The 20,561-nt window shown below is 34.8% G+C and overlaps 2 protein-coding genes across 3 annotated transcripts; both read left to right on the top strand.

Annotated features, from left to right (window-relative positions):
- Positions 1–4,100: 4,100 nt before the first annotated feature.
- On the top strand, positions 4,101–12,716 carry LOC130718125 (peptidyl-prolyl cis-trans isomerase CYP57). 2 transcript variants are annotated; one of them, XR_009012525.1, is made up of 11 exons: positions 4,101–4,569; positions 6,029–6,207; positions 6,305–6,403; positions 6,507–6,613; positions 6,734–6,875; positions 7,248–7,470; positions 8,390–8,429; positions 9,773–9,968; positions 11,347–11,487; positions 12,107–12,351; positions 12,508–12,716. XR_009012525.1 is itself a non-coding variant. In XM_057568604.1 (10 exons), the coding sequence occupies exons 1-10, from the start codon at positions 4,350–4,352 to the stop codon at positions 12,245–12,247; spliced, it is 1,488 nt and encodes a 495-aa protein (XP_057424587.1). In that variant the 5' UTR covers positions 4,101–4,349; the 3' UTR covers positions 12,248–12,716. The 2 variants fall into 2 exon arrangements, 1 of the variants encoding a protein (XP_057424587.1); XM_057568604.1 differs by having other exon boundaries at positions 12,107–12,716.
- A 4,367-nt stretch (positions 12,717–17,083) lies between these two features.
- On the top strand, positions 17,084–19,100 carry LOC130718132 (protein ANTAGONIST OF LIKE HETEROCHROMATIN PROTEIN 1-like). Its single transcript, XM_057568617.1, has one exon. The coding sequence runs from the start codon at positions 17,213–17,215 to the stop codon at positions 18,857–18,859; it is 1,647 nt and encodes a 548-aa protein (XP_057424600.1). The 5' UTR covers positions 17,084–17,212; the 3' UTR covers positions 18,860–19,100.
- The last annotated feature ends 1,461 nt before the right edge of the window (positions 19,101–20,561 follow it).

The raw sequence follows: 20,561 nt of genomic DNA, 5'->3' as shown, positions 1-20,561 counted from the left end.
TCTCTCTTCTCATATTTTCTCCTAAAATAACAATAAAATAAAATAAATATAAGATAAAAATAAGATAACAACTCAAAACAAACTTATCTAATCCTAAATTAAATTAAATAAATCATAATAATATCTAGAAAATAATATAAAATGTATAAAAATACTAAAACTAAATAAAAACATTAAAATGCATGAAATAAGCCTAAAGTGTCATAAAATGACTAAAATATCTTAAATAATGTATTAAGATGCATGCAAATAAACTAGAAAAATAGCCTTAAATCCCGGGTCATCATATTTATGTTTGGTTTAATTGCACTTTTGCTCCCTGATCTTTCACCTTTGTGCGATTTACCTCCCTCATCTTTAAAATGAGCGAATTCCCTCCCTCTTCTATTAATACGTGTGATTTAGGCCCTTCCGTTAGTTAGCCGTCCAATTGCTAACGGTGGTTGCTATTTTCACCCCCCTTTTACTAACCACACCCCTTATCAGAAATAAAAATAAAAAAATAAAAAATAAACGAAATAAATTAAATAAAATTAATAGAAAATAAAAAAAATTATAAATTAAAAAAAACTGAAAAAATATTTTTATAAAAATCAAAGAAATAATAATAAAATAAATGAAATAAGTTAAATACAATTAATAGAAAATGAAAAAATATTTTTATAAAATCAAAGAAAAAACTGAATTTTTTTATAAAAATCAAAGAAAAAAATGTTTTTATAAAATCAAAGAAAATAACATATTTTTTTTTAATTGAAGATAGAAATTTAAAAATAAAATAAAAGAAGAATTTGTTTCTATTTGCACCACCTACACTAAATTAAAAATAATTATTCTTTTATTTTATTTTTAAATTTCTATATTCAATTAAAAAAATATTTTATTTTCTTTGATTTTATAAAAACATTTTTTTCTTTGATTTTTATAAAAATATTTTTTTCAGTTTTTTTTTTTGATTTTATAAAAATGTTTTTTCATTTTCTATTATTTGTATTTAACTTATTTCATTTATTTTATTATTTTTTCTTTGATTTTTATAAAAATATTATTTTCAGTTTTTTTTATTTTCTATTAATTGTATTTAATTTATTTAATTTATTTTTTTATTTTTTGGCTTAATTGCACTTTTGCCCCCTGATCTTTCACCTTTGTGCGATTTACCTCCATTTTTTTATTTTATTTTTATTTTTATTTCTGATATGGGGGTGTGGTTAGTAAAAGGGAGGGTGAAAATAGCAACCGCCGTTAGTAATTGGACGGCTAACTAACGGAAGGGCCTAAATCGCACATATTAATAGAAGAGGGAGGGAATTCGCTCATTTTAAAGATGAGGGAGGTAAATCGCACAAAGGTGAAAGATCAGGGAGCAAAAGTGCAATTAAGCCTTTATGTTTGTAAACCCCAATCTTTTTCTTCTTTAATCTCAATCTCAGTCATCGTTCGAAAATCTCATTGTAAAACATGCTTCTTAAAAAATTGAACATTGAACATTATCAGTCCAGATATCAACATGATCCCTTAACACCATATAACATCATTCTATATTAATACAATTTATTAGTAATAGGTGAAATCCAATTTAGTCTACCAATAGTGTAGCATTATTCAGGTGCATCAAGTCTCAATGGATAAGCTTCCTATTTGATGTGCAGCTATCATGTTAAATTTCTTTTAGTAAAATGATATATATTTTAAAACATAAATGAAATGCTAAGATTTATAAAACAGTATGTTAAAATAGTAATTGTGTCAATACTTATAATATTTTCTAATAATTAAAAGCATACATAAAAAATAGAACTAACAACAAATCATGCAACTAACTTACTTTTTCATAGTACATAAATATAAATTGTTTAAAAAAACTTAATTCATTAATAAGAATTTTTTTAGAAATAAAAAACATAATGTAATTTTTTATATAATTAATTTTACTAAATATATAAAAAATATACATTTCATAAAATGTTATGAATATTTGTAGATTATATAGATAAACACATATATAGATAGTAAACATGTACTATATGTTTGTTATGTAAACATACATTTTAAATGTGTTATATAAACATGCATTTTATCATTCTTGAATTAGAATACCTAGACTCTATGAGAAAATCTAGAAGTGTCTAAATATTTTGAATTGATATTTATAAATATATGTAAAAATTGACTTACATATTATTGATACATTTTTATTGAATAATTATTAATTATTATAATTTTGACAAACTAATTTTTATGTTCAATATTTCATTTTTCTAATTTGGTATATAGTAGATATTATTTAATTAATTTATAAAACGACTAAATATGGAAATCAAATGAAAGGTTTTACCTTTATATTATATTATATAATTTAATAATATGGGTAATTTTTATCAATGAGTTTTATTAATGAGAGCGCAGGAAATTAAAAATTAAACTTTTTTGACCAATGAAGCACTTTCATCCCTGGTAAAGCTTTTTATTTTGTTTTCATCCGAATCGACTTATTACTGAAGATCTGTGTGGTCGGTAACTTAGAAATAGTTGATATCATATAACAACGGTTATGACCAATGCTAAATACTACCGAGGATCATAATACCGACATATCTTTAGATGTTGGTATTTCTCTTAAACAATGACATTTAGGGCGTGTCGACGATTTTTACCATCAGTAATTCCTGTTATTCTTGTAGTGATTGTCATATTTGTAACTTGCAGTTTAAAATTGCTTAGATGACATGAAATGAGATATGTGTCACTGTGGCAGCTCGACATCTTAGCTTCAGATTTGATAAATTATTAAAATATGACACATGCAATGTATGGAGTATGGACATATAATTACTTTGTAAGATTGTTGAGAGATTAAAAAATATAATAATGAAAGTCTTGTCAGTTGTGTGAACCACCGCCTTGTGGTGTTTTCAAATTTAATGTGGATGAAGCATCAAAGGGTAATCCAGGTGTCTGTGACATTGGAGGAGTTTTGTGCAATGATAATTGACAGGTAATTTGGTATTTTGCTAAATCCATTGGTCATGCTTGGACTTATGAGGCGGAAGTGAAAGCTATTCTGTCAGCTTTGGTTTTTTGTCATCAGCATAATTTTGTGAATGTGGCTATAGAAAGGGACTCTTCGCTTGTTGTGGGTTGGGTGAGAGAAATGTACAGAATCGCCCTTGGAAATAGTCCAATGAGTTTAATTACATTGATTATTTGATGCCTCTTGTCAATTGTGTGGGGGTCAAACATGTTATGAAAGAGGATAATGTGATTGCTGATTTTTTGGCAAATTAGGGGTGTGGCGGAGAGGATGATGTTTGAGTTTTATTAATGATTTGTAATTGCCTTGTGTGAAGGCTTTTCACACTTTATGAGTTTCAATAAAAGTTCTGTTTTAGAAAAAAAAAATATTATGATGTCAGAATGTGAGGGGTCAAATAATCAATTTGAGATAACTGAACTTAATGGGTTAGGAATCACATCATTTGAAGAGCATTGGAGATGAGTTGACACATCATTTAAAAATTTAATATGGCAAGCAAAGAGCAAGAAAGAAGAGTTATTTTGTAAGCGTTACAATACGCGTATCAGAATTAATATATTATAATAGATTGTCATATAAAAGAACGTATTTTATACCGGGCAAAATATTTTTTACAACCATTAAAATATAAATTTTAATAATATTTAAATATAACTTATATTATGATTTTCAAATGAAATAGATAATATTTAACATATAAATATGAAAGATTAAGTTTATAAACTAATAATTCTTTCGAATTAATATATGAATATATAAATATAAAATATTATGATTTTTGGAGGGTAAAATATTATGAGTTTGAATTATATAATGTATATCATAAATGATAATTTCTATGAATTTGATTTAGTATCTCTTCAAATGAACAAGGAAGTACTAGAAATTTAACATTATCATGAATGTGGTAAAAAAAGGATTATAGAAAATAAAGTACGAATTAAAAATGAAGAAAAAAATAAGGATCAAAAGATAAAAAATAAGATAATGGTTACAATAATGATTACGAATTTAAACAATTTTTTTGGCTAAGTTAGGAGCTCATCAGAAAGACCCTTTGATTTGGGTGATGACTCCCCCTGAGGACTTGGTAGTTTGTTGTTGGTTGGTTTCATGGGTCTCTTTTATGAGGTCGTAGGCCGAGACTAGCCCGTTTTCTTTCTTCTTTTGCAAAGACACTCTCTATCTCTAATAATATTCAGTTCCAGTGTCCGCGTCTAGAGAACTCACTCGCTCGCACTCACACAACAAAAAATCAGAATCAGCGGCGAATAAGATTCCGGTGGTGGCGCCGCCGCCGAAGTAGAAGAAGATGTCGACGGTGTACGTTCTTGAACCGCCAACTAAGGGGAAGGTGGTGGTGAACACGACGCGCGGCCCTATTGACATTGAGCTCTGGCCCAAAGAGGCTCCCAAAGCCGTCAGGAACTTCGTGCAGCTCTGCCTCGAAGGCTACTACGACAACACCATCTTCCACCGCATCATCAAGGACTTCCTCATCCAGTGTGGTGACCCCACCGGTACCGGCACCGGTAACATACCCATCTCTTCTAATTCACTGTTTTGCTTCGTTCTTACTCATATGTCACCTCAAAATTGAAACTTGGCATCTGGGTTTGTATCTGCTAGTAGTTGGGTTATTAGGTTATGGTTTGATATCTGATGCATAGTGTAGTGAGGTGGAATGGAAGAGCATGGAATGGAATTATGTGAAATATAGCAGAATTGAATAAGCTTACCTTTTGTTTGGATATTTTAATGATGGAATGAAGAAAAAGAGTTGTGTGATATTGGATGAGTAGGGGTTGGGTTCATTCCATTCAATCTTATTTTAGATGATCCAAATAATGGAACCATGGATGATTCAATTTCTCTGCATTCCGGGTTTTTATCCACTAGTCATTGGGTCATTAGGTTATGTTTGGATATGTGATGCAGTGTAGAACGGAAGGGAGTGGAGTGGAATGGAAGGTTATGGAATAGAATGAAGTGCAATAAAGTGGAATGGAGTAAACTTACCTTTTATTTGGATATGTTTAGGATGGATTATAGAATGAAGATATTAGAATTTGGGAGGCCTAACTCAACCCAAAAGCTAGCTCAAAAGTTGAGGGTCGGGCTACCCTCTATAAAGGTTTTCTATGCCATTTCTCTAGCCAATATGAGACTTCTAACACACCCCCTTACGCTCAAGACTTGACATCTGGAGTGTGCAATTTGCAGGACTGGGCATCTGCGGGGTAGACTATACCATATACCATATTAGAATTTGGAGAGTTGAGGATTACCTTCCCATATATAAGGGCTATCTTAGCCATAACTCTTGTCAATTTGGGAATCTAACACACTCTGTAACGCCCAGTGCTGGACATGTGAAGCGTGAGATTTGCAGGACTGAACATCTGCAAGGTGGTTCAAATAGGAGAGGTCTTCACTAACAAACGAATTTAGGATAGACTCTGATACCATACTAGAATTTGGAGAGTTGAGAATTGCCTCTCCCATATATAAGGGCTATCTTGGCCATATCTCTTGTCAATTTGAGACTTCTAACACACCCTCACGCCCAAGGAGGGCTGGACATCTGGAGCGTGAGATTTGCAGGATAGGACAATTGCAGGGTGGCCCAAATATGAGAGCTCTCCACCAACAAATGGAGCTAGGATAGGCTCTGATACTATATGAGAATTTGAGAGACCTAACTCAACTCAAAAGTTGAGAGTTGCTCTACCCTTTATAAAGGCTTTCTATGCCATATGTCTAGCCAATGTGGTACTTCTGACAAAAGAAATAAAACTTGATCAGTGGGATATTGGATGATTAGCGGTTGGGTGCATTCAATTCAATCTTATTTTAAATAATGCATAAAATGCAACCGTAGATAATTGCATCTCGTTCCATTCTGTTCCTTTTTGTCAATACAAACTTAGTTGGACTTCTTCTTTATTGTGTGGATTTTTCTTGCTTAAAAATTGTTTGTTATTATTGTAGGAGGTGAAAGTATTTATGGGGATGCTTTTGCTGATGAGTTCCACTCGCGGCTAAAGTTCAAACACAGAGGTATAGTTGCAATGGCCAATGCTGGATCTCCGAATTCCAATGGAAGTCAGTTTTTCATAACTCTCGATCGCTGTGACTGGCTCGATAAGAAGCATACTATTTTTGGAAAGGTAAAGGGTGTAGTTTCAATGATGTGGCAAAATTGTTATTATTTATTATTATTATTATTGTTATTGTTTTGGTTGTCAAAATATTTTGCTCATTCAGGTGACGGGAGATACTTTGTATAATCTGTTGAGACTGGGTGAAGCTGAAACCGACAAGAATGACCGACCTTTAGAGCCACCAAAGATATTATCCATTGAGGTAGGTTGTGATTTTGATTAACATCACACGAAAAAATCATTGAGGTTTGTGTCTAGGGATGGGAGAATTTAACCTACTTAGTATCTTAAAACAATTGTTATAGGTGTTGTGGAACCCATTTGAAGATATTATTCCAAGAACGCTTCAGAAATCTCAGACTAAAGCTACAACTGATGCAGAAAAAAAAGATTCAAAGAAGAAAGGAGTTAAGTATGTTTCCCCTTTACCTAAGAAAGCTGTCTTCTTGGAACTCAATGGAGTGCAAGTGTCTGCCCTTTTAATTAACACGTTGCTTGTTTTATTATTATTTTTTGTAAAATTGAATTGTAGGAATTTGAGCTTGCTTTCATTTGGGGAAGAAACTGAAGAAGATGAAAAGGAATTGACATTAGTGAAGCAAAAGATCAAGAGCAGTCATGATGTCTTGAATGATCCTCGTCTTCTAAAGGATGAAACTTCTATTAATGATTTGGTAATAAGGCCTTGCCTCTAGTTTTCTTTGTGTTTGTCAAATAGAACTCTTGCTTGATCATTACATAAACTAATTACAGCTTTTTATTATTTCATCTGTTCACAATTTATGGAAGCTATCTTTGGCTAGCACAGCTCCCAGAATTGCAGTTTTACATAGTTATTGTTAGAATATAATATAATGTGGCCCTGACCCAACAGCTCCCAAAACCATTAATGTGGCCCTGACCCAACAGCTTAAGCTTTTGGGATAAGTGGTTTCTTGATAGTTATTATGATAATTTCACCCTGAAAGTTTATATTTAATTAAAACCTAACACTTCAAGTTACATCTAATGACCATAATATAAGCTTGGTTTAATATATGTTGCAGGGTTCATCTGATGATAAATCAAGAAGGAATCTGCAATTATCTGTAAGAGATGCACTTAGCTCAAAGAAAGAAGAGCCTCAGAAGGATTCAAAAGCTGATAATTCAGCTCATCTTGATTCCCGTGATGACGATGAAGCAGGTTTTGATTCAAGAATGCGCATGCAAATACTCAAAAAGCGGAAGGAATTGGGCGATCTCCCTCCCAAGCCAGATTTGCAAAATGGTACCTCAATCATCTTCCATAATAAATGTTGTTGTTTCTTGTAAAATCTCAATCTCTGATTTAGAAAATGGTTCTGGTTCTACCCATGGAAGTTTCAATGAGCTTATAACTTAGACATTGGGTTTATCAGAGTAACTTTCAGACTGTCATGATCATTCCCTTTTCCCACCACATCCAGTAGAATATAAATCTTTTGGCAGATATTTAGGCTAAGTTCTACTTCATAGTTGTAAATTTGAAAAATAGACAAAGGAATATGGTTCTTTTCAAGTGTCAACATTATGGAATCAAACTTCTCCCTCTGTTGGTAATGCTTGTTGCACGAGTATAGATGATACAAGAAACAATTAATCGTGAACTTCCGAAAATAGGATGAGAAAATTGTGAAAGGTGGTCAGGTAGAATCAAGTCATAGAATTACAGTTGGCACCTGTCAAAGGGTGGAATCAAAGGATGATTTGGCTGTTGCATAAAAAAATGGTTAGATGTTAATGCTACAATATTATGAACAATCAAATTGAAACACCTGCAACTGAAATTGGTATATTGTATCTTGATGTTCACTGTAAATTATAAAATTCCTTTTTTGCTTTCTCAACACTTTAGAAGGATGTTTACTTTGTTTTGTAGTTAAAAAATCTTATGAAAGTGCCGGACATGCAAAGATGTATTGAATTTAATCATCATAGTGGTTATGAATTAATAATTGCTGGGATTTGGTTGTATTTTAATCTATAAATATATAGCATAAATGTGTCTTGTTTGTGAATGCTGTATCTGTAATCATTACACTTGCCAACGCTTTAACTTCTGATACCTTTGAACACCATAACAATATCCCTCTCCCTTTTTAATATTTTTCTTATTCAAATTATTGTTGTATTGGTAAGGCTCAGCATCTTATCATTTTTATAAGCAGGAAGACCCAGTTCAGAGGATCGTGATACGTCAGCAGCCAGGTAAAATATCAATATTTGAAATTCCGTTATGGCTTTCATATTTATAATGTGAACTTCTGTGTAGCAGTTGTCACGAAAGTGTCAATGCACGGATATTTGATGGTTTATAGTATGAAAGAGCAAAATATCATCTATGATCAGGTTCATTTATGGGTAGCTTGTGGCTGGTATTTGCTCCTAATTTCCCTGCTGACATTGTGGGGAACAAAGCTATTTTGTACTTGGCTGCATATCACATTGGGTTCACAACTTCACATAAGGAACCATTCCCGTGCAATGAAAACTGTTAGAAGTCCCAAATCGACTAGAGATATGGCATGTATAGCCTTTATAAAGGGTAGAGCAACCCTCAACTCTTGAGCTAGCTTTAGGGTTGAGTTAGGCCTCCCAAATTCTAATATTGGACTGGGCGAGCCCTTGAGCTAACAAAGGGTCTCGCCTAGAAGGCCATTAAGTCTATTGGGATGCCCTTGAGGAGCCTGGGAAAGGGACATACATAGCGGGATAAATGGTACGTGTCTTCTCAAGGGGCGGGCGAAGAACGTCAGCTTGAGACAGAGGTAGACACTTAGAGATTTTTAGGGAATGCCCGTTTGTGGGCGAGTTTAGGACTTGGTAGGCCTAAGAGTCCACTAGGGTCAGGTTTAGGGATCTCGACCTCACTATAAAAGGGAAGGTCTAATCTTGTATTGCGGACTTTTTGACATTTTATACACTTGGCGGCTAGGTTGTTACAAGGGCTTACCTCTGTTAGGGCTTTGGATCTAGATCTATCCTTATTGTTCTCTATACGTGAACAAATAAGGTATAAATATTGTGCTTGCCTGTTCTTAATCTCATAGAAGGATAATAATTCTGAAAATAGGCTTGTAGAGTTGTAGTTCATTCTTCGAAGTATCATGTCAAAAGTTTAATAAATGTGAAATATTTTTGCATATAGAAATCTGTGACAATTGATATTTATCCTAAAATATTGTTGGAGATTCCTGATTCATGGCTGCATTACCTGAGAATTCCACTTTAGCCAGGTCACTGTTTCGTTATTCTGGCCTGGCACTTGAAAGTTGCTAGTGTTAAGCACTGTTTATACAAAAAAGAAGCATACTGTCAGTTATCTGGCAAAGGGACATTTTTAAAGTGGCATCTTGTTTGTCTTACCACCTATGAGGTGTACTTTGCTCATAAATTTAACATATTTGCACTTGTTTTCCAAGCTTAGAGTTTATATCTATTGGATTTCCTACATATGCTTATATGTGAGCTTATTTTGGGTCTTTTAATATCATCTCAGCTGTCATAATCAGCCTCCAAACTTCAATAAATAGTTGAATGTCTTTTTCTAGGTCCGGTGCTTTAAGTTCTGATGAGGATCAACGAAGAGCGGAAAAATTGTCCTTGAAGAAAAAGGGAGTAGGATCTGAAGCAAGAGCTAAACGAATAGCTAATGCAGATACAGATTTTCAGCTACTGAATGAAGCTGAGAGAGGAAGACAGTTGCAGAAGCAGAAGAAACGCAGACTTCAGGGGCGTGAAGATGATGTATGTTATAATTTTTTTATTTTTTATCTGTACTTTATCCTCTGTGTTGTTATTCCCTTTTAATTATTGCAGCTGGCTTCCGTGCTAGATTGTTTAGACTATCAAAAAACGTGATCACTGCGAAAGACTGCTTGACTGGTAAACCTTGAGAGAACCATACCACTAAAGCTAGCTCTTGTAGTTGGATAGCCCAAGACCTTATAAACCCCACATTAGAATCCCATACTGCCAATGTGGGACTCAAGTCCCATACCTTGCAATCGGGTTCCTAACATCCCACCACGCTCTGCAGCCCCGACGCCCACGCGGGCTGGCTGTGCTCTAGCCCTTTGACTAGTCCTGGGCGAACATTGGGAGAACCATATCACAAAAGCTAGCTGTGATACCAATTGATAAGAACCTTGGGAGAACCATATCACAAAAGATAGCTGTGATAGTTGGAGAGCCCAAGCCCTTTGGCTAGTCCTGGGCGAACACTTGCAATGCTGGCGTCACCACCTGCGCCGCTCGTTTGCAGCTGAGAGACAAGGTGGAAGGCTCTGACACCAATTGATAAGAACCTTTGGAGAACCATGCTAACTGTTATAGTTGGAGAGCCCAAGGCCTTTTAAACCCCACATTAGAATCCCATACTTCCAATGTGAGACTCAAGTCCCATACCTTACATTTGAGATCCTAACAGTAATCTGATATGAAAGGAGATATGTCCATTGTGTTTGTTTCATTAGAAAATGAAAGGAGAGAATTGAGTGAAGACAAAATGAGGGAATACATTATTTTCTCCCATTTGATTGTGGACAAAAATAGAGAGAAGAAAAAATTTGGTGAGGCTCACATCATAGGTTTTGTCTTCTCAAGTTAAGAGAAAACTCAAATTTCTAGGGAATTTCAGCTATAACAAATTTATCTCATATAGTGTACGTTCACTAAATTCTTCTAATTTTTCAAGAGTTAAAATAGGCATTACACCAATTATTCATTTTCTTCTCACTTTTTCAACCAAATAAACAAGAGGAGGGACAATTCCACTTTTCTTTTTATATTTTCCAATTCAACTTTTGTTGATATATCAAACTATTTCACCATAGAATTACCCATTACTTAGATGAGGGCTATTACTGTGCCAGGGAGAAGACAGCAGTATAGTTGTTGTGTTTTACTGTTTTGGGGAGTGATGTTTGTGTAAAATAAAATTTACAAAGGAGATCAGTTTGGTGTAAGGAATAGAAGTACCAAGTATAAAACTGAAACTTTCAGATTATGGAGTTAATATTTTGTTCTAAATTTTGAATTATTTATTGGCTTTTTGTTTATAAAATGCATGGATATTCACTAACTATTTATACGTGACTTTACTTTTTTGTATCTCTATCTTTAGGTTCTGGCAAAACTTGAAAAATTTAAGAATGCTCAATCAGCAAAGGAGAAACCCACAACTGATGAATCTGAACAAGTTAATAAGGAGGAATTATCTGACTGGAGAAGCGCTACCTTAAAATTTGGCCCTGAGTCTGGCAAGGTGAGTTCTCTTTGCTTTCCATCTTTCATGCACCTTACCTATTGATGGAAAAAACTAAAACCCTATGTTAGTTATCTTTTACATAGATATCATTACTTTTTACATCCACATCCATGCGCCTTACCTGTTTTGTGGATTTTAAACTTACAATAGCAAAAGGAAAAAAAAGGAAACAAGACTTATCAATCCATGCAGAAATTTATTGAAAGAAAAATGCTAGCAACACTCACTTTATCACTCTTTCCAACACTCTCATTGATTGGTTGAAACTCATGTGGAGTCCCCTAAAAATATGGGTTTTAAATTTACTGGAGCCCACATAAATTTCAACCAATAAATGAGAGTGTTGAAAATAGAGTATTAAATTGAATGTTGCTAGGACTCCTCTTTGTTGAAATTAGAAAAACTCCGTTGAAATCGATGTACTCATGCATAACTTGAAACAATTCCTTCCTGAAACAATTTTATAATTTGAAACAATTCCTTCCTGAGTTCTAACGACCTAGTTAGTCCATTTCTACAATAACAACCATTGTAGTTGGTTACATGAATCAAACACATAACTAGTCCTTTTCCACTGCCTCAAAATTTCTTTTGTTATATCCCTGTAAATGTGCAGGACCGGATGTCACGCAAAGAGGACCCAAATGACTACGTTGTGCATGATCCTCTTTTGGAGAAAGGGAAGGAGAAGTTTAACAAGATGCAAGCCAAACAAAAGAGACGAGAACGAGAATGGGCTGGGAGATCCCTTACTTGATCTTGCATGTGTCAGCATGGCTATGTGAATATACTCGGGCAGAATTAGGTTCAACCAAAATAGGGCAGTTGTTCCGCAACAGAAAAAATCTCCGTAATAGAATGGTATTCAAATGATGGATGTGCCCCCCTCAAAATGTTGATACTACATATTTAGTCATTGCTAATTTTACTTAATGTGTTAAATTTTGACCCTCCATATCCATTTTTTTTTTATTCCGTTCCTGAATATACTAAGCTGATTGGTTTTGACTTCTGAAGGTTGATATATCCCTGCAGCACGGTGAGTGCCTTTGTATTAAATTGGGAAACTTGCCATTGAGGAACTGAGAAACTTGTTGCACAGAGCAGTTTAGTGGACATGGTAGGCAAGTCACTCTAAATTTGCAAGTCATCTGTGTTCCATTGTAGCCACAGCCAACTAACTATAAAGCATGTTTGAATCAAAAAAAATTATTTAAATTTTGGCACCTAGGAGTTATTCACAGAAGTTTCTTTCTCAGAATTGATTTTGGTTTTAGAAAAGTCGTACTTTGACTTGATTGTAGTATTGGTATTGTCAGCATGTGTAGCTTTAGACACAGTTTGTTTTTATGTTCAAATATTACAACCGATGTTGAAACATTGTGGAACCAACGATTTTTTTTTTAGTTCAAAACGTAACTTGGACAGCAGAATTTGTGTAAGGCTTTTCACATGAAGCAAATCAGAATATTTTGGGTTAAGTGCTGGTAGGAGGTTAAAAGGGTCATATATTTATGTCGGTCTCCATGGGAATGTATATGGGAATGTATCTTAGGAATTGACGTAAAAATTGTTTGAATAGGTACGGTTTATATATATATATATATATATATGAAATGTTGAGAAACAACGTCTTTCAACAACATGAATACAGTAACTTGGTCAATTAAAAGATTGACAAAATTCAGCCTAACACAACAAAAACCTTCCCAAAAACCTCTAAGAAATTGGCAAACACCCTACTAAAACCCACCCAAAAACCCCTAAGCATGCACCATTCGGAAAAACCCAATCATGCAGCCCAAAAGCCCCACCCAACCAACTACTGACAGAAAACTGAAAGAAAAACAAACAGGAAAAAGGACAAATAAAACTAGACTAAGAACCCTAGCCCAACCGAGGCCACACCCAACTTCAAAGGACGAAACACGACCAAGGGAAGCAAAAAATGAAAGGGGCAAGGAGTAGCAAAGACGGATTAGAAACGTGAGGCTCCCAAACGACCCACCAGGCTCAGCACCGACTCGAGACCACCCTACCTCACTTGAACAGGAGCAGAAAGGAGCGCCGCCAAACCGGAATACCAACAAACCGAACAACACTGACCCGTTCCAGCATGAGCCCTGCCTCACCAAGACTCCAACCACAACATCTTACCTAGCCACAAACCGCACATAAGGAGGAGAACATACCACCACACGACCAAGGACGTTGACTTACCAAAAGAGAAATCCTCAACCACCTACGTGCAAGCTGCACCCCACCCCACCCACATCTAAACAATCGACAACCACACTCCATAGTCTTAGTCAGGTCTAGGTCTAGAACATTCTTAAAAATTGAATTTTTTCTTTTCTCATTCTTTGTTATTCACATTATTTTTTCCCCTTTTTTCTCTATCTTCTCGTTTTATCATGTCAAATAATCTACAAAGTCTACTCTATTTGTCTCATTTTTTCTCAATTCATTTTCTCTCTTCTCTCTTTCTCCTCAACCAACCAAACAAAAGCATTGAAGTCCATGAATTTAATTTGTTTGTTAATCTAATAAAAAATTAGAATGAAATGATGGAAGAGTAACCCATATATCAGCTTGTCTTATGTTCAACCTTGTAAGATCCACCCACGTATAGATTATACACTTTCGGCCGCTACATATCTTTCATCACATTCGATTACTTGTTTGTTACCCTGGCTATGGTTAGGCAGACAAAAAGTCAAAAGGAGCGTGTATTGTTGAAATAGTATATCAATTTCAAGAGGTAAGAGGAGTATAGGAAGGTCCATCATCAAGACTCTAGAGCAATCTGAATCAAGTGTGAACATGCATGCTCAGTGTCAAAGTCTCCGCGGTTCACGCTTCGATCAGACATATAAAATAATAATCCGCAGTACCAAGAGGCATGCACATTTTCTTTGCAAATTAAAACGTCAAACCATCTGTCAGCCAAATTAATGCCTCCAATTAGTAACAAATTCAGAGGAAAACAGCATAAAAATATAGATGTAATGCAAGTGAATTTTGTGCATGTTTTGCTTCGATTTCCATAGAATTAATTCAATCCAAGTTTACTCAGATGCAGACGTTAGTTTTTAGCTAGAAACATTTTTCTTTTGAAAGTTAACTAGAAACATTTTTACTAGTGTGTATTTGCTTCTGTGTTGGACCCACACCACACTTTAAGGCACGTTAATCCGGAAGTATAATTAATTTAAAATTTAAATAAGTTATTTCTAAGTGTGTACGTATTTGTTGGATACTATATTCAAATGCAATATAAGTGAAGTTTTGTTATATTTCATCAGTAGCTTATGTTCTTTTTTGCCTTCAAGTTTAAGTACATGTTCACGTCGATTAGGAGACTGATACTAACATATGTCTTGAGACTCTTGACATAACCATAGGAGGCATTTATATAGAGTTTAATTTATTTTTCTCATTTATATATGGTTAAGAATTGATTCTCATAAAGGCTATTAGATGCGAGTTTTGTGAGGGGATAAAAAAAATTCTGATAAAAGTAAAAGTAAATTCAAACATGTGAATATTAATATGGTGCCACTTTATGTGGAATTCAAACATGTGAATATTAACAAGGACCAAAAAAAACATGTGAATATTAATATGGTGCCCCTTTATGTCGACTATTTTAAGACTAGAATTGGCTTTATGCCACGGTCCTAGAATGATGAACTTTAAGATGAAGAAGATGCACATGAAGATGTTGTATGGATTTCTAATTGAAGATTATGTTTTAAAAATTAGTGTTGAATTTGATGTTTTAATTTAATAGTTAGAAGTTCAATAAATAAAATCGAGTTCACATTTATAAACATTAGATCGTTTAGCTTAATATAAAAATGACTTGTTTTGTCACTCTCAAGATACAGGTTCGAATCCTCCCACAATTGTCACATTCAGGGACCATAAGCTGGATTTGTCTAAATTTAAGGACAACTTAACCACACTTAACACTTTCAAGGACCAACCTATGTAATTAATTAAGTCTATCGTAGTGGATTATTAGGATTGTTTATTAAAATTAAAGTAACAAAAAAAATTAAATTCCTGTCTTATTTATTTTAAGGGTTGCCTAAATGACCCATGAGAAAGTTTGGGTTAAATAACTCATCATTCAATTACATTAGAGATACCAACTCACTTATTTCCAATGTGATTGAATGATGAATTATTTAACCAAAACTTTCTCATGAGTCATTTAAACAACCTCTTATATTTTTAAATGTTCATCTAGTAAACTCGTATAAAGAAAAAGTGTGTTACTTATTTATTTATCGTAGTATCCCAAGTCCCAACTAACGAATGAGCGTTGCATTATTGGGAAAGTAAGCAAGAATGAGAACATAAATGAGGAAAATTCCAAGTCTAAGGTCCGTCCTTTACCTGACACTGCCAAATCCAATTAAATCAAATCAATCTCAAGAAATTCCAAACCCCAACCGTGTTCACACTGCCACCGTTACATACCTCATCGTCCAGCTTATCCAACTCCTACGTCATCCGACGCACGTGGTTCTCTTTCAACCATTTGTCACACACATTTGAAATTCATCACAAATGCATACATAGCGCGCGTAGGCATAGTGCATACATTCATCGGTCGTCATGGGTTGAGAGGGGCAGCTCACTTGGTTCAGTTAAAGTAGAAATATGTGTTAGAGATGAAGTTCTAGGGTTCGAATTCTGAGAGGAGCATTTATAAAAACTAACAACTAATTACTAACATTTTCCTTTAAAAAAAAAAATTCATGTCTAAGGTAACATCGCCAAGATTTCTTAATTCTTATTATGAAGGGTTGTGGATTGTAGAGAATTGTGATAACTACGTTATAAATGTTGCTTTAGGAGTTTAGCGCGTTGATTAAACTTTATCGGCATGAGTCAGTCACTCATAAAGAAATACGTGCAGATCCACGCCCTCATCTCATTATATGATCTTCTTGATTTTCCTCATTTTTTAATGTAATTATCTGATTCTCCTCTTTTTAATACGATCACATAGTTCACTCCTCTTCCATGATATAATTACCTGATTTATACCATTGTAATAATGGTAATGCAGGGAGGCCTCGACTATTTAATGACCTCCTACCTACTTAATAAAACATGTTCATTTCTGCTTAAAAATCTTAGTCAATTTCAATTTAATCTAACTTGCCAGTGTTTTAAGATTTTTTAAAATCGGATTGAATAAAAAGTATGTGTGAATGAATCAAAATTAAACCCAATATGATAAGAAATGTTGGGTGAAATAATAAAAACAAATGAGTCGAAATTGGATAGAAGATAGAATAGGGGGAATGAATCAAAATCTCACAATAGTAGAACACTGCAAAACGATATTCACATTTTCTTTTTCTCTCTATCACTGTTCTATGTCTCGAGGTGTCTAAACTAATCTGTGATGTATATCAAACTTTATTCTTTAATCCATTAATTAATGTGGTTAGCAAAGTAGCAACACTTATTTATTTTCATGGAATATTATACTTTTGTTTTCTCCCAAATTTCAATCTCCGCGTTCACACCACAACTTGTGTTCACACACACCTATATCAACATTGGGAAAAAAAAAAGCACATAAAAACAGAACACGAAACAGAGTTTTGTGTCTCTTGTCCCTGCAATTTTCTCAGCTTCTCTTCTCTTCTCCTTGTTCTTTCTGTAATCCTCAAATCTATTTCTAACTAGCCATAGCTTCATGAAACTCCCTACCTTCGCAGACCCAGAATCACTTTCTTACGTTTACACCTTGCTACAAAGTTCATTTGACCAAATGAATGACCCCAACAACAACAACAACAACAATTACAACAACAACAATAGCAGTGCTACCTCTGTAAACACCAGAAAGCGACGCAGAAAAGTGAAAGGTGATGATGATGTTGGTGGTGATGAAATTCCCAGCAACAATCGTGAAGAGGAAGAAGGAGATAACAAGAGCAAAAACAAGAAGGAAGAATTGAAGGGTATCCTTACTTCTCTGCTTTTACTCGATGAGCAAGAGAAGGTTGAGCAGGATCATCAAATCAAGGATTCAGAGGATGAGAAGTTCTCATTGGAAACCAACCATAAGAAGAAAACCAAAGCTATGATTCAGTACTACACTAATCTAGATGATTATTACGGCCAGGTGGAAGAATCAGAGCGAGTTCAGAGGAAGAAAAGCAGGAACATGGCAAATTCTGTAGCTGTTGCTGCTGCAGGAGGGAGTGAAGCGTTGGAATTGGAAGAAGGAAACGGTGAAGGGGTTGTCAAATCTGGTGGTGGTGGAGGTGGAGGTCCACAAAGGAGGCTATGGGTGAAGGATCGTTCTGGGGCATGGTGGGATGAATGTAATACACCTGATTTTCCTGAAGAAGAGTTTAAGAAAGCATTCAGAATGGGAAGGTCAACTTTTGATTTGATCTGTGAGGAGCTGAATTCAGCTATTGTGAAAGAGGACACCACTTTGAGGAATGCTATCCCAGTGAGGCAGAGAGTTGCGGTTTGTCTTTGGAGGCTCGCGACCGGGGACCCTCTTAGGATTGTGTCTAAGAGGTTTGGTTTGGGGATTTCAACTTGCCATAAGCTGGTTCTTGAGGTTTGTACCGCGATAAAGACGGTGTTGATGCCGAAGTATCTGCAGTGGCCTGATGAGGCTGCATTGAGGAAAATTAAGGGTGATTTCGAGTCGGTTTCGGGGATTCCTAATGTGGTGGGATCGATGTACACATCTCATGTTCCTATCATAGCACCAAAAATTAGTGTGGCGGACTATTTCAACAAGAGGCACACGGAGAGGAATCAGAAGACTTCGTACTCGATCACGGTTCAGGGTGTTGTGGACTCAAGAGGGGTATTCACTGATGTTTGCATTGGTTGGCCCGGATCAATGTCGGATGATCGGGTGTTGGAGAAGTCTGCTCTTTTCCAAAGGGCTAATGGAGGGCTTCTTAAGGGGATGTGGATTGTTGGGAGCTCAGGGTACCCTCTGATGGATTGGGTTTTGGTGCCCTACACTCAGCAGCACCTTACTTGGACTCAGCACGCTTTCAATGAGAAGATTGGGGAGGTTCAGAAGGCCGCGAAGGATGCATTCGCGAGGCTAAAAGGGAGGTGGAGTTGCTTGCAGAAAAGGACAGAGGTGAAGCTGCAAGATTTGCCTATTGTACTCGGGGCATGTTGTGTGTTGCACAACATTTGCGAGATGAAGGGTGATAAAATAGACCCTGACTTGAAGCTTGATCTTGTTGATGATGAAATGGTGCCCGAGGTTGCTTTGAGATCAGTGAGCTCCATGAAAGCTAGGGATGCTATTGCTCATAATCTTTTGCACCATGGCCTAGCAGGCACTTCTTTTCTATGACTGAGTTTTTGTATTTGATCATTTTGCTGGTACTTGAGAACATAATTCTTTCCTTGTTTACATGATATTGAAGTCATTTGTCCTTGTTTGTTGAAAGGGCTTTAGAAAACATGTATTGGCCCCTTCAACAGATATGTGATGATAGTTTACATAGGGTTAGATCCAAATTTGTAATCCAGTTACATACTCTGATTGCCAAATATAAGAGATTGGTTAATGAAATTAGATCATTCTTTTGTAATATCCGTGTAGTTTCAAACTTCAAATAAAATCATTGCCAAAGTAGCTTTCATATGTAACTGTTGATTATTAGTTATTGACACTCTTGCTTCTGCATCATTCAATTTTTGTTTCATAGTTGTACTCATTCAAACATCAATTCTTGTTAAGCCAACAAGAAAAGCAATGTTGCATTTGGACAGTGACTTAGTTTAAATTCCTGCTATAGAAGTGCTTCATTAACCTTGTGCTGTGCTTATGATTTGTGGCAGCCACTACAGTGGATGACTGCATACCAAATTGCATTGACTGATTGGTAAAAATTGAGAGCTTTGAGCCTTTGAGTGCTTCATATCTACAACCATCCAAATTTCCATGCTTGTGCGCAGCTTGGCTTGAACACTGCTTTGTTATTCATACTTTCAAACGCTAATTATTCTATATTTAATTGTTCTTTCTTTGAGAACAAAAAATCTCTTAAACTCAATTTTATTCTTGTAAGAACTAAAGTAGAAGAGAGTCTTGAAACTAGAAGAGATTGTCTCTAAAACTCTGCTGGTCAACTCTCAAGGAGTACCAGCAGTAAATCTTTTCTTATAAAATTGTGACTGTTTGAAGAGGTAAATTACAAAAAGTACTAGTGAGGGTGAGCTTGAAGAGACTTGAGACACAAGAATACTTGTGAGAGAAGTCCCAGAAAAACTTCATTTATTGAAAACTCTTAATAGTGGCCAAGAACATAGCATAACTCATGTTTAAAGTGAACTAGGATAAATCTGCTGTTGTTTCTTTTTAACCCTTATCTATAATTTATTACTACGACAAGGAGAAGCCTTTTCTCCACTATTCATCAAAGATTTTTATTCAATGTGATGAAGTTCCATATTAAGCTATTTAGATTGTTATTTTATGTTACTTTAGTCGGTGGTAATGAACTTTAGAAAACATTTTACTTTTTACAATGAAGGTTTAATGTTATTTGTTTTTATCTTGTGGTTAAAATACATAGCTCAAGTGGTAAGAGTTAGAGAGAAATGAGTTTGGGAGGGAAGATTCAGGAATCACTGGTGAATGTAATTTATCTTTTCAATATACCAAAAAAATACATGTTGGGCAAAATATCTAACATAGGCGTTAATAAATACTCCCTCTGTTTCAATATAAGTGTCCATTTAGAAAAGATGCGCATATATTAAGAAATGTAATTAATTTTGTTAACTTTTTAAAACATATCATTTGTTTCCCTATTTTACCGTTTACAATGTATATTTATCTCTCCTCATTTATTCTTTTCATAGGGGCATTATATGTAAAAACATAAATTAACGCTCCATTGAAATTCTAAGAGCATCTCCAATGCAAGGTTCTTTGTTCTTATTTTTGAGTTAAGAACTAAGAACTGAGTTCTTAACCATTGGAGGTGCTGACATCAAGTTCTTAATTCTTAAAAATAAGAACTCAGTTCTTATATAAGGAGTTTTAC

The sequence above is a fragment of the Lotus japonicus genome, chromosome 5 (assembly GCF_012489685.1).
Source record: "Lotus japonicus ecotype B-129 chromosome 5, LjGifu_v1.2".
NCBI classification, from domain to species: Eukaryota; Viridiplantae; Streptophyta; class Magnoliopsida; order Fabales; family Fabaceae; genus Lotus; species Lotus japonicus.
This window is presented reverse-complemented; position numbering and strand designations above follow the sequence as displayed.

Excerpts from the sequence above, each read along its gene's own strand:
- LOC130718125 (XM_057568604.1), top strand. The coding sequence starts at position 4,350 with ATGTCGACGGTGTACGTTCTTGAACCGCCAACTAAGGGGAAGGTGGTG. Across the intron at positions 6,208-6,304 it reads AGCATACTATTTTTGGAAAG|GTGACGGGAGATACTTTGTA; the intron begins GTAAAGGGTGTA and ends TTGCTCATTCAG. Across the intron at positions 7,471-8,389 it reads CAAGCCAGATTTGCAAAATG|GAAGACCCAGTTCAGAGGAT; the intron begins GTACCTCAATCA and ends TTTTATAAGCAG.
- LOC130718132 (XM_057568617.1), top strand. The coding sequence starts at position 17,213 with ATGAAACTCCCTACCTTCGCAGACCCAGAATCACTTTCTTACGTTTAC.